This window comes from Engystomops pustulosus, chromosome 3 (assembly GCF_040894005.1).
Source record: "Engystomops pustulosus chromosome 3, aEngPut4.maternal, whole genome shotgun sequence".
NCBI classification, from domain to species: domain Eukaryota; kingdom Metazoa; phylum Chordata; class Amphibia; order Anura; family Leptodactylidae; genus Engystomops; species Engystomops pustulosus.
The window spans coordinates 44,065,830-44,079,151 of record NC_092413.1 but is presented as its reverse complement, the minus strand read 5'-3'; the positions used below and the strand labels follow the sequence as shown (position 1 = coordinate 44,079,151).

The 13,322-nt window shown below is 40.7% G+C and overlaps 1 protein-coding gene across 3 annotated transcripts in view; it reads left to right on the top strand.

Moving 5' to 3' along the window:
- The window catches only part of KIZ (kizuna centrosomal protein), a 91,860-nt gene that overhangs the window by 26,963 nt on the left and 51,575 nt on the right, over positions 1 to 13,322 (top strand). For all 3 annotated transcript variants that reach the window (XM_072140616.1, XM_072140615.1, XM_072140617.1), the window contains 3 exons: positions 2,374 to 2,641; positions 8,219 to 8,353; positions 10,525 to 10,662. In XM_072140616.1, the coding sequence (XP_071996717.1) occupies positions 2,374 to 2,641; positions 8,219 to 8,353; positions 10,525 to 10,662 (541 nt within the window). The remainder of the gene's footprint in view (positions 1 to 2,373; positions 2,642 to 8,218; positions 8,354 to 10,524; positions 10,663 to 13,322) is intronic.

Here is a 13,322-nt window from a genome sequence, read left to right as displayed (position 1 = left end):
AGCTGTTTATACAAGTCAGTCCTGTTTTATACACTGTTTATAGAGTTCTGTCTGCCCTGCAAAGAAGAGGATGGTCCTCAATTTTAATGCTTAAAGTTGCATCTGCTGCTTAAAGAGTACAGTATTACTTGGCTGTTGAGTAGTAAATTTTGACCCAAAACAAGGCTCCTGTCTCAGGGGGTTGTAATCCAGAACTGGTCAGATATAGGGTGGTTCTGTTTTGTACATTGTACAAATCAGAGGCTCACCAGATGTAGCTGTACTAGTTGGGCACAGCACTTTTTATGGCTTATGGAGCTGTGAGGGTGCTGCCACCATCTGTTATCGTCACACTGTAGATGCCACACTTTTTCCGAATAGAGGTAGCAGGAGCATGGAATGATGGAAGATTGCACACACCACATTTAAAGGAAATTGACCATTTGTTTTCATGCATTGTGAACCAAACAGACCTTGAGAATGCAGTAGCGACACTGATGCAGTCTTGTTTAATCCCTAATCTGAGTGGTTTTGCTCAAAAAACAATTATAACATTCAGGACCTTGGGAAAGCTGGGTTGCATGCTGAATTACACGGAGCTTCCGAAAAGATCCAGACAGGACTAATCAACCTGAGCTGGATGACTCGTACATGGCAGCTGGGGAATGGTGCTGCGCTTGATTACTTCTGCCTGTCAGAGACAACACAGTGACAACATAGTGGAGCAGTGCATAATCAGGGTAAAAGGAGAAGTGTCGGAGCAGCCACAGTAGCGCCAGAGTCTCATTATCATAATTTTATAATAGTTTTTTCAGCAAAAACACTCAATTCAGGGATTAAACAAGAAATGTTTCTGCATCAGTGTAGCTACAGCATTCTCAAGGTATCTTTGGTTCATAGTGCATAAAAACAAATGGTAGATTTCCTTTAATAGAGGAAGTTTTAGAATTTATGTGCTCTCCTGATCGCAACACGTTCCTAGAAACTGCAGTCCTTTTTTCTAGAGTATGAGACTTTACTTCCTTGTCCCTAGTGTGGACAATATCTCCTGGCACCCTAGTGACAAGGAACCAAAGTCTCCTACACTTGAAAAGGGGACCCTGGTGTCCTGACACGCGTATGTTCAGGAGGCCATTTTGGAAAAATGTCATTCTTAATCTTCCTGTATGAAGTGTGGTGTGTGCCAACTTCCATCACCTACCCCTCCTATTAATGTTGGCCTAGTTGCTTGAGTTTTAGGTCATTTCCAATTCTAGAAGGATTTCTTTTCGTGCTTTATCAAATGACAGCTTATGCAATTCCTTATAATTAAGCATGCATGATTAGTGGACGTCCTCTTCAGTTCACAGGATTAATAAGATTCAAGCCTTTAGCGACTCCGTGGACTTTTTTTTTATTGGTCAGAATATTTCTTTCTTCTCTGCCCAAAGTATGATCAGGTCAAGCAGAGGGGAAATTCAGATATTATTGTGTACAAACAGGATAACGCGTTTCGAGGCTATATCGGATGAAGAGGGTTTCAAGGGTGAACTACCCTCTTCATCCGATACTCTCTCGAAATGCGTTATCCTGTGTGTACACAATAACTTCAAGTAATTTTCACATTTTGCTTGACTTTGTGCTTCTACACATGTAACTAGATGACCAGGCTGAGGACTCGGTGCCACCATCTGATTTACTGTTATTTACTATTCTATTCCAGGTATATAGGCCCTAACTATATGGGTTTGAGGGCTCGATCAACTCCAGATTTTTACAGCACCTTTTTACCCGACTTACCTGCTATCTGTTGTGTTTATCTGACGTTCTCTGCCATTAAGTTAAATGGTTCTTTACTTGAAACTGGACTATATTCTGGACTCGCATAGACAGTAAATTGTTCTGTGTGTTATAATGTAAGGGCTATCTGAGAATCCAGCGTACTGTCTGACATCAAGTGATTGAGGGAACGGTGTAATCCGCAAATATCTGTATAGTGCCATTGTTTTCCATAGTGCTTTATAGATTATGGGACACGTATAGAAATAACATGAGACATTACAGAGGTTAAACATAGTCATATGGGACAATACCAGTGTGGACCCTGCCTGCAAGAGCTTACAATCCTTGAGGATGAAGGGGGGACACAAGAGGTATAAGAGCTTGTGTAATGGTCCATTATCTTTTTGTAATGCACTATACCTAACCTTGGTAGTGTAGCTTATCCTCATTCACTTTAATGGGTCTGAACTACAATATGACCTTATGGCCAATGGATGTGACATCACAAGCAGCACCCACTGCAGACACTGACTACCCCTTTATCTGCATATCGTTGCCTTTAAAGTGGTGGATATAAATCCCAGTCTTATTTTGTGAATATTAAGCACTCAAGATAATGTTTGTATCCTTCAGCTTTAGATCCAGCCTCAAAGAAAGAAAACAGTGATGTTTTTGACAGCAGCAGTGACCTCACCGTGTCCATCACTGAGTCTGAAGACATGTCAGTCGAAGATCTACTTGATGTGATCGATGGGAAAAAAGATCAGGCTGGGCCCCAAACCAAAAATGAACCTGTGAAGAAATATCCTACGTCTAGCAAGAAACTCCAAGACATTAAATTTACACGTTCCCAAGAAGATAATTTATATGAAGATTCCTCATCAATCTCTACAATGAGTCGGTAAGTCCAAGATGCTGTTATTTAAAGTTGTCTCCTAATGACAACTTCCCATAGACTTTTTAATACTTTTTCTCAATCTGATTTTATAATTAACATTAGTGGTTCCACTTTTAAAAGTAGATGAAAGCATAACGGACTCCCTGTCAGCAAACAGGAATGTCTGTACAAGGCCAGGAGTCCCTGTGTTGTTGTTGTCATTATCATCATCATTATTATCTCCTCTCTGCTCTGCTAGCTCTTCCTTCCTTCCCCCTCGTGCAGCTACTTCCTGACCACTTACTCCAAGCAAATCTCTTTCATGTCACATCTGCATAGGAGAAAGATCTAGAAGAGAGGAGATAATGATAATGACTTTGTGGGGAGAATTATCAGTGTTATAATTATCAATTATCAATAATTTATTGTTATTAAGCACTGAAACAACTGTACCTCAAGAAATTGAGATTATTCTTGCAACTACATCGCCTCCACCCCATGTGGGAGTGAAGGGGACACAGCTGGCGGCGAGTTGGGCTAGCATGGGCCGTTACTGCCCCACGACTGCAAGTTTGCTAAAGCCTGTGGATATTCACCACTAAATATTCGCACCTTAGACCATCTCCCCTTTAAGTGAGATCACACCCTTTTAGACCAAGGACACACCCCCTTTGGCAAATCTGTCTCAAAAGTGTCTAAAAACCATCCTTAGATAAATGTGATCCAAGGTGTTTAAGACACTTTTTGGCTTAAATTACAAGAGAATTCTGATTGATGAATCTGACCCGCTGTGTTTTGCCTCAACATGCGTTCCCGGATTAACTGGACCAACCATAACACTGTAAAACTGTCCTGGTATGTATGGCTGGTTTAGAGTGCGTGTCCAGGACTATAAATATGTGACAGAATGGGGCACATTTACTTACCCGGTCCCGTCGCGATCCCGCAGTGCGTTGTTTAACGAAGATTCCGGTCCGGCACGATTCATTAAGATCATGCGCTCGAGTTCCTGCAGGTGTCGCTGCTGCGCCGAGGTCCGCCGGAGTTCACCACCTTCTTCCTGGTGCATGTGAGTGCTTGATCTTGCGACACAATTTGTTTTTTAAATTCCGCCGTTTTTCCGCATCCATCGGGTTGTCCGACGGCCATGCCCCCTGATTTCTTTTGCGTGCAAGACGACGCTGATGCGCCACAATCCGATCGCGTGCGCCAAAAACCCGGGGCAGTTCGACGCAAATCGGAAATATTCGGGAAACCCGACGAAAGTGCGGCGTTCGGACCCTTAGTAAATGTGCCCCAATGTTTCTCGAAACAGCACGTTGCTTCATATAAGTGAACAGAGAATTTGGTTCTTGGGGGAATTAATTAAGACATTTTGCCTTTGACTGGTTGTACATTAGAGGTTTATGGCCCAAAATCTATGTTCCTATTCCAAAAATGTTCAGCAGGGGTTGATGTCTGGACTCTGGGTGGACACTCAAGTCCTTGCTTTGTGCACTGGAACGGAAAAATGCTTCCATGGATTGTTTCCACAAACTTAAATGATTTTGGTTAAAGGGGTTGTCCACTTTCAGAAAATAATTGACAAAAGCTGCGTCACCTGCGCAATAGCATCTGAACCCGGAAGTTCAATTCATCCAGTTTGTCAGTGCGCTTGGTTTACAATTCTTAATCCTGCTGGTAAATTTACTTTCTGCTCAAACCAGAACCTACCCTGAACGTAACCCGGGGACTGCCTGTGCTTTTGACCAAGGTGTAATGACTTTTCTATACCACGAAAACTCGTTAAGCTTATGGCACAGCGTTTGTGTGTGTATGGATGATAATAACCCAAATTCGACGCACCTGTATATAGATAAATGGACCCTTTAGGTACGGCATTTTCCTTCCAGCAGCTCCACATAACAAGGACATGTTTGATCAGTATCCTTCTGCAATGTGTACATTTTTACTTTTTACTGATGGGGACGGCAGTTGTATTGAGAACTCAATAGCCCACAATTTCTAAGGTGCTTTCGCCAGTTATCTGTCAGACTTTGCATGTTCTTTTCAGTGCAAACTGCTTATACATGTATTTAAGAAGTGTCTGCAACACATTTGTGTCATACGGACCCATTTTGTGGCACAGCTACATTATTCTTCGCTCTACACAAATTTCGGCCGTGAAATGGGCACTCCAGTGCACAGTCGACCGTGCAATACATTTATCATGCAAAGTCCGACAGAAGTGTGTTACATGCCCCATGTTAAAGGTGCACAAAAAAAAAAGTCGGGGCAGTGCAGAGAGCACCAGATTCATGAAGAACGTGCGCCACAATTCCTGAATCTGGTGCCCTCTGCACGTAGTACAGTTTGCACTGTTTTTAGTAAATGTAGGCCAATATCTCGATTAATGTATCTATCTAATACTATTATATATGTATGTATATATGTGTATGTGTGTGTATATATTAGTGCATGTGTATATGTATATATTTGTGTGTGTATACACACATAAATACACACATATGTGTGTATACACACATATATACATATTTATACGTATATATACACATATTCTACTGTCCCAAAACAGATTTCTGATAACCATGTTCTTATGGTAACTGTCATAAGGTCTCTGTATCCAGCAATTTGTACTGTACACACAGACATGCAAGAAAGATGTGTCGTTCCTGTATGACTACAAGACCCAGTTCACACCTGCTTTGAAACAAAAAGCAGAAAGTGAAGGGCAGGTCTTCTGTTCTTCGTAGACTTCAGAGTACAGAAGGCAATATATAGTGGAATAAAAAACATGTGCTGCCGTTGTATTAATACCTTAGCGACATGCACCACATTGTCATATTGATTGCGTGATCAGACCCTGCTCCTGCCCTCCACCAACCTTGGGCTAGCGGGCCAAACAAACTTAAAAAAACCGAAGGAAACGTTATATTTAATTTAAAAATAAAATGATGTATTATATTATTGTTAAAAACTAAAGAATAAAATCAAAAAGCCGTCAGATTTTCAGGCATTCCATACAAAACATAGTTAAGAAAATGTTCTTTTTATAAATTTTATTCTTTTGCGTTTGACAACACTTATGACTTATGGAATGCATGGAAAAAAAAATGAATCCGCAAAATCGCAAAAGGGCAGTGAAGTTAAGTGGATAGTAACAGAAAGTCAAAAAACGGAGCTCAGCCTGGGAATAATCCTGTTACGGCAGCAATTCCACATTCGGGAGCATCCCTAAAAAAGGCAGGGTTTTTATATTTGTGAATTTGAACCAATTTTTTCAGTTCCAAGTCACAGTACAGTTAGTGTGTCTACCCACTGTTTGCTAATACCATAAAACTAGATGTGTAAATGATCAGGGTGCAGGGGCTGCTGACACAAAGACAGGATCCTAACCCATTAGTGTACATGGGGCATTGTTTCAAGCTTGTGCCTAGAAGCAATGGCCATTATTTGGAGACTGTAGCAGGGATGAGGAGGACCCTGCACACAGTATTGTCCTCCATACAATGTAACCGATATCATTCATGCTGTCGGCTTAATCAGACTGTTTCCAGGAAGCAACCTGTAAAAGAGAGGAACCTCTTGTTCCATGACCTCTGATCCTGAGCCTGCTGCAGATTGTCATAAATTCTGTTCTTCTTTCTGTTAGTGTCCATTCCCTCTCCTCCTCCCGATTTATCAACGTGCCTTCAAGTAACAGCGAGAAAGACCACCCAGACGTAACCACAATGGGGAGAGAATGAGCTATCTCCCAAAATAAAGGTAGTAGAGAAAAGAAAAGCCCCCGCTTATCTGAAGCCACGTTATATTCTGGCTAAAACAAACACTGTAGTGATGGACGCACAGCTGCCTGCAAACTCTGCCCCTGGTTTTATTGTCATATTCTGCCCTGAAAGATATAGAAGACATCCATTCTCCCCTGCCAATGGGATCTATTGTTTCTTATGTAAAGAAAAGTCAAATGATGCTCTCAATAATTCCCATCCAAAAAAAAAAATTGGCTTGAAAGCGGGCCAGGATTCTGTGTGGCTGGACAGATATCTGATTCTTGTAGTGCCTATTTACGTTAAACCCTACACAAAGCAGGCGGTCTGGAAGTGAAGCCTGAATGGCCATTTACAACGCTGTAAAAAGGATTAAGAGATTTCTATTGTTACGATGTTCAAATCTTAATTTGCATTATTAAACGACTGAAGCCTTCACCAAATCCTCATTTGTCCACCACAACAAGTAGATGTGTGTGTCTGCAGGTGGTCTGGAGATGTGATCTCCAAAACTTAGAGATAGCCGGCAGGGCTGCTCCTCTACGCTGATCAATTGTTCTGCCTCTCAAGGCCCTGGCGGACGCGCTGCAATTACCCCGGCACCGCCACAAGTCATTAATTATCAGCTGGCCTCTTTATTCACAAAGGATTTATGCTTTATGATCCTTCATCATATTTTTAGGAAACTTGGTTCACGACAGGCAAACACTTTAAGATTTTCAAGTCCTCTTGAGGAGAAGAGGCCGACACTAGTGATTCTCACAGCCAGTTTATCATTTCAAGGATTATTCATTTCTAGGCTAAACATATTGATGACTGATGTTTACAGTAGATTGTCAATATCAGATTGGTCGGTTGGGGTCTGGCACATGTACCACAAGCCCTGTACCAATTACAAATGTTACCACAAAGAAACTGTGAGAACATATTGACTAGTGTATAAGCCTAGTGAGGGAAATGCAGCTGCCGCTATATAATAAAATGTTCAGCAGCCTCCCCACATCAATGAAATGACTAGCAACCACCCCTCATCAATGAAATGTCCAGCAATCTCCCCTCATCAATGGAATGTCCAGCAGCCTCTCCACATCAGTGGAATGTCCAGCAATCTCATCTCATCAATGAAATGTCCAGCAATCTCCCCTCATCAATGACATGTCCAACAGTCTCCCCTCATCAATGACATGTCCAGCAGTCTCCCCTCATCAATGAAATGTCCAGCAGTCCTCCCCTCATCAATGAAATGTCCAGCAGTCCTCCCCTCATCAATGAAATGTCCAGCAGTCCTCCCCTCATCAATGAAATGTCCAGCAGTCCTCCCCTCATCAATGAAATGTCCAGCAGTCCTCCCCTCATCAATGAAATGTCCAGCAGTCCTCCCCTCATCAATGAAATGTCCAGCAGTTCACCCCTCATCAATGAAATATTCAGCAGTCCTCCCCTCATCAATGAAATATTCAGCAGTCCTCCCCTCATCAATGAAATGTCCAGCAGTCCTCCCCTCATCAATGAAATGTACAGCAGCCTCCCCTCATCAATGAAATGTCCAGCAGTCTGAAGATGGCACACACTGCACTGGGGGAGAGTGTTTGGCACTTCTTAAAGGGGTTGTCCAGGTTCAGGAGGCTTGCGCTTGATTCATAATCAGAACATGAAAAGGCATGTTCAATACATGTGAAGAGATTCTGTATATATGCAGGCATAGCACTAAGGAAGAGCCTGGTTATTGGGATCATTTCTAGTTATTTGGCATATAATGGGTAGGATTTGTGCACCACCAGTTCTTCGATCAATTCATCCAGTCATTTGATATAAATTTTTTTTGCCGTTACAGAAACAACCTTTCTAACAATGGATTCCATTATTTGCTTCAGTCCATTGAAGATATGCTCCAAAAGATGGAAAGTGTTCAAATCCAACTATACCAGGACACTGAACTTGATCGCAAGAGAATAGATCACCTTATAAGGTATGTTTTATGAAGGGAAAACCTCGCACATTACATTTACACCACTGCTCCCTTCTATCCCTCTGTAGGGATCGTGTTAGAGGGGTTGGCCACTTGGCCAGGATATTGGGTAATTTACCAATATACATCTAGTAATAGTTCTGCAACACTTTCTTGATATGTAAAGTGCAGCCTCCCTTCTTTTACCTCATCAGGCGGACATTACTGACCATAACATGGTTGCAGATCGAGGGTCAGGTGATCTCTAACTTTCCATGAGCAATCACCCTGCCAGGAGCTTATGATAGTATTCATAAATATAAAATCAAGGCCCTGGAAGGGTGATTGCTCATGGACAGATAAGATCACATGACCCTCCATCTGCGGCTATTTTATGGACAGGAATCTCTGCCTGATAAAAGACAGGAGGCTTCACTTTACATATAAAGAGAGCGTTACAGAACTTTTAATAGATGTATTAAATGTAATAAATTACTTAATATCCTGCACTCCACGCTTACACATACATTACAAAAAACATGGGGTTAAGTGGCCAGGCTCCACTGTATCATTACCAGGCATAACACCTTACATGGCTATACATCGCACTACATGTAGCTCTGTCCGATTCATTTAACCCCCTCTAAGACAAGTGACATATTAGGTTGTATGTATAGGGCTACCAAACTGAGCCCTCTCCATACAAGTTGGTAAGGTCCACGATCGGTGCTGGCACGTATTGATATGACCCACAATTGGCTCATGGGCTCTGCCATATTGGCTTTGATTGTCAATCCCCATTGTGTCATTGGACTCCAGGACCTGTCATTGCGGAAGATTTATAACAGTGGCGCCAGTGGCACAGTTTTACACATATGTAGCAATTTCTCCATGTACTGAAATACAGTAGGGTAAGATCGATCTGACAACCTAGGGTTAAGGTACCCTAGATTGTCTGATCGATCTAAAAGTTTAGATCACCCCCCTTTCCCTAAACTAAAAAATAAACCTGATAAAAATGATAAACCTGTCAGTTATAGACATGTACCAAAATTCCTGATTTATCAAAATATTATAGGGTTTATTCCCGGAGTTGAACCCCTGTAACAGACAATAGCGCCCAAATGTCCAAAACTCACCTTTTTCGCTATTTTGCAGCATATAAAAAATGTAATAAAATGTGATAAATAGGTCATACAATCACCAAAATGTTAGCACTAAAAATGTGAGGTCATCCCTCAAAGAATAACATTTCATACAACTCTGTGCACCGAAGTATGAAAAAGTTATTTTCTTCGTACAGCAGATTTACATTTTTTTAAATGCATTAAAACACATCAAACCTTTATGAATTTGGGATCTCCATGATCCTACCGACCCAAAGTATAACGGAAATGTTTGGAGAGCCGTAAAAACCGAGCCCACAAGAAAAATGGTGCAAATGCGCTTTACACAATTTGTTGCGCAGAAACCAAGCCCACACACAGCTCAGTGCATGGAAAAATAAAAAAGTTATAGATTTTTTTGAAGGTGGGAAGTAAAAAATAGAAATGCATAAACAAAAAAGGGCCACGTTGATGATTACTACATAATGTATGGCTCTTTGCTAGTAAGCAGGTAAAAGCTGTGACACCTTTACACAATTGGTGATGCAGGTTCCAGATTTTGACCCCTCTGACAACCTATCCTATAAAACTCTTTCAATGTAAATATAATTTTCAATTAAACCTTGAGAATGGTAATGGTTTCCTTTTATATGTGGGGATCTACGTGATTTATTTTTGCTATTCACAAGGGGAATGGTTACGCTCTTCTTTAAACACTTAAAGGGGTTGTCCGGTGATAGCAAGTTAGGCCCTTTCCACAGAAGAGGGCCTAACTTGACAATTGGTGGGGGCTTGGTTATCTGAGGGCGGCGCTCACTATCTCTGTCATAGAGATGATTGGAGCAGTGGGCGCATGCGTGACTGACTTCTCTGGTCAGGTCGGGCACAACAGACAGATACCCGCCACCAATCAGCAAGTTCGGCCCTATCCTGCGAATGGGGGTCTAACTTTCTATCACCAAACATCCCCAATTAAATCTTCTAAATTCCTAACTTTTTTTTTGTTTCCATTTTTCTTCTGATTTATGAACACACTTCTTCCTTTGCTGAGTATTCCTGATATTGAAATGCATCTTTATTTTCTAGTCTGTGTAATCAGATGAAGCCTCTAAAAGCAGAAGACCTTGAAGCGTGTACTGCACTTGTTCTGCACCAGATCCAGAGATACAATGGACGAAGCTCAGACCAAAAAGTCAATCTCCACCACCAATTTGATGGAAATGGGTAATGTGATTATCCAGAAAGTTATGACATTTATGTTCTTATTCTGTGTTACATGGTCATAATGAAACTAGGTAGAACTGGAAATGATAAAACCCACCTTTATGCTGCACAAAGTTGTGAATACATAGCAGTGCTCTGGCTGTGTATTTCCAATGTTTCATCTATATTACCTGGGCTACCATTACTGCTATCAGGGGGGGTATCCAATGAACATATATCTACCCCATTCTAACATGGACTGAGTATCTAACCTGTCTAGAGCTTCTGTGTAATCTGACTTGTCAGGGAGCTTCTGTCTGTATTTCTAGCAAGGAAGAATTCAGCAATAAAAGAGCAGATTGGAGACAAAGGTTAGGAGAACAGAAAGGGCCACAGCAGGACGGCTGCATGGAAAAATATAGGATGTGTCCTATATTTTGCAGTTTTACTGTGGCCACTCGACTTTCAATGGAGAGGGAGGGGTGAGGAGCACTCGCACCTCCTCTCTCCTGCACACGACTGTATATATTGTAATGTATATGTCTAACCTCAAACCATAGTACAAGGTGACATTAGCAGATTCACAAGTGTTTTTCCCTCTGAAAAAGTTCATGTTTTTTGTCCCATGATGATTTCTATGTATTTTCTATTATTCTGGATTATTTTTACAAACCAGATGTTATAATCTATCGATTCCTCAATGCTTTCTGATTGCTCGTTCCAGAGCCATCACATTCGTTATCATTTGCTTTTGTCAATGTGATTAGGCTTTTATTATAACAATGTGATCTCATTATTCTCGCAGACATTTCTTAAGCTGGAAGGATTTGGCCCAAAACCAAATACAATTATCTGAACGCATGTATAATATACAGTAATGTAGATGAATGGTGTCGGAGTAGTAGCCATAGAAACGCCATATCAATCTGCAGGAAGATAAAAATGAGTGTCGAAGTGTTAGGGAATATGTGTACTTGTCAGGTGTAATTACAGTCATTGTGCTAATGATTTAGAATAATCAGCACATAAAATGTAAGTGAAGCTAAATATAAACCGTAAATAGAAATGGACATTAAATCTAGCGAGACCTCTCCTACATACTATTTGTGTAATGGACACTTATGCAGATTTCTGGTGTTAGACTGGAAATAACTTTTTTTTTTTAAACTTTAAAAGGATTAAAACATTGATGGCCGATCTTAAAGGAAATCTACCATCAAAATCAACCACTTACTCATAGACCCAGACTATGGTAATCTTATATTTGTAAGCCATAGCTTCCTTCCTTCTAAAATCAACTTTTAAAATGATGCTAATGAGTCACAAGGTATAAGATGACATTTTCAGTCATACCATTTTGATAACTGCACTGCCTTTAGATCAATTTTTATTAAAATTTTTATGTGTCACAAAATGGAGAAAATGCAGGGTTTACCGTATGGGCTGAAATTTTTTTTTTTTTTTTTATATTTTGATAGATGAGGCATTTTTGGATGCTTGTGGATACCGAATATGTTAGTAGGGAAAGGGGGATGAGTAGAGTTCAGTTTATATATAATACACCTTTCCTGTATAGAGAGGGCTCAATGTGCAATCTTTTTGATTCCAGACCTCTTATGACATTCCATTTTAAAGGGGTTTACTAGGAATAACCTTACATGTGCTGGCAAAGGGGAAAGCATAAGAAATAAAGGGTAATTTTCCCACTCTGGCTCCCAGCTTCAGCCTTTCACGGCCCTTCCATTCCAAATGAAATGTAAGTGAGAGGCCTGGTGACATAGAACAAGTGACATCACCAAGAGGTGGGGGGGACCGATATGCTGCAGCCGGTCCCGTGACCCCCCAATGCATTTTCGGCTAAGGCGGCAGAGTCTGGGGATTGACAACCCCCAACACTAGGACAAGGTAAGTACAGGTTTTAATTTTTTTTTTTTTCCTTTACCCTGGCCCCAGAATTCCTGGAAAATTAAAAATTAAATAAAACTATTTAAAAATCATGTTACACTTTAACAAGCCTTAGTACTATCATTTTTATTTTCTATCAAAAATATTCAAAATTAAGATTTGGGATATTAAGTCTGGCTCTTGCCAAGTCACCAATGCCGTCTACACAAATTCTAGGTCTTCGCTGTATGACCATGAACATGAACCTTATTGTTCCAGCTTTCAGTTCTACATCTGTAGGAATGCAGATGGTAAAGGATTGTACACTGTGCTCAGGGGTAATAATACATGATATAATGATACTGTAGAAGACAATGCAGAAAGACTGCTGAAACAATAATGGGCTGAATAATCGGCCTTGGCCTGTACATACAATGGTTGGGGACATTAACCAAAGGGACTCAAGGTTCTTTCATTTTTATCCTTTTGTATTGACTTTTGCAGATGATATTATTTGTCAGCTATTGTGTCTCTTTACTCTTCCGTATTTGTATAATTTATTATACACTGCAGTACAGGGGTTTTATGGGCTGTGGGCCAAGAGGTCGCAATAAATATTTCTGATAAAGTAAAACTACTCCTCTGACCATTTTTCAAGGATTATTAGCAGAGGAAGAGTTTATAGTAAAGCAAATAAATATTCTGTAAGCGTATAAGTTAGCAGGTAACTATTGCTAGAACTATCTTCCACGCAAAAATGCCATATTTAGGAAACATTACATTTAAGACCTCGTGCA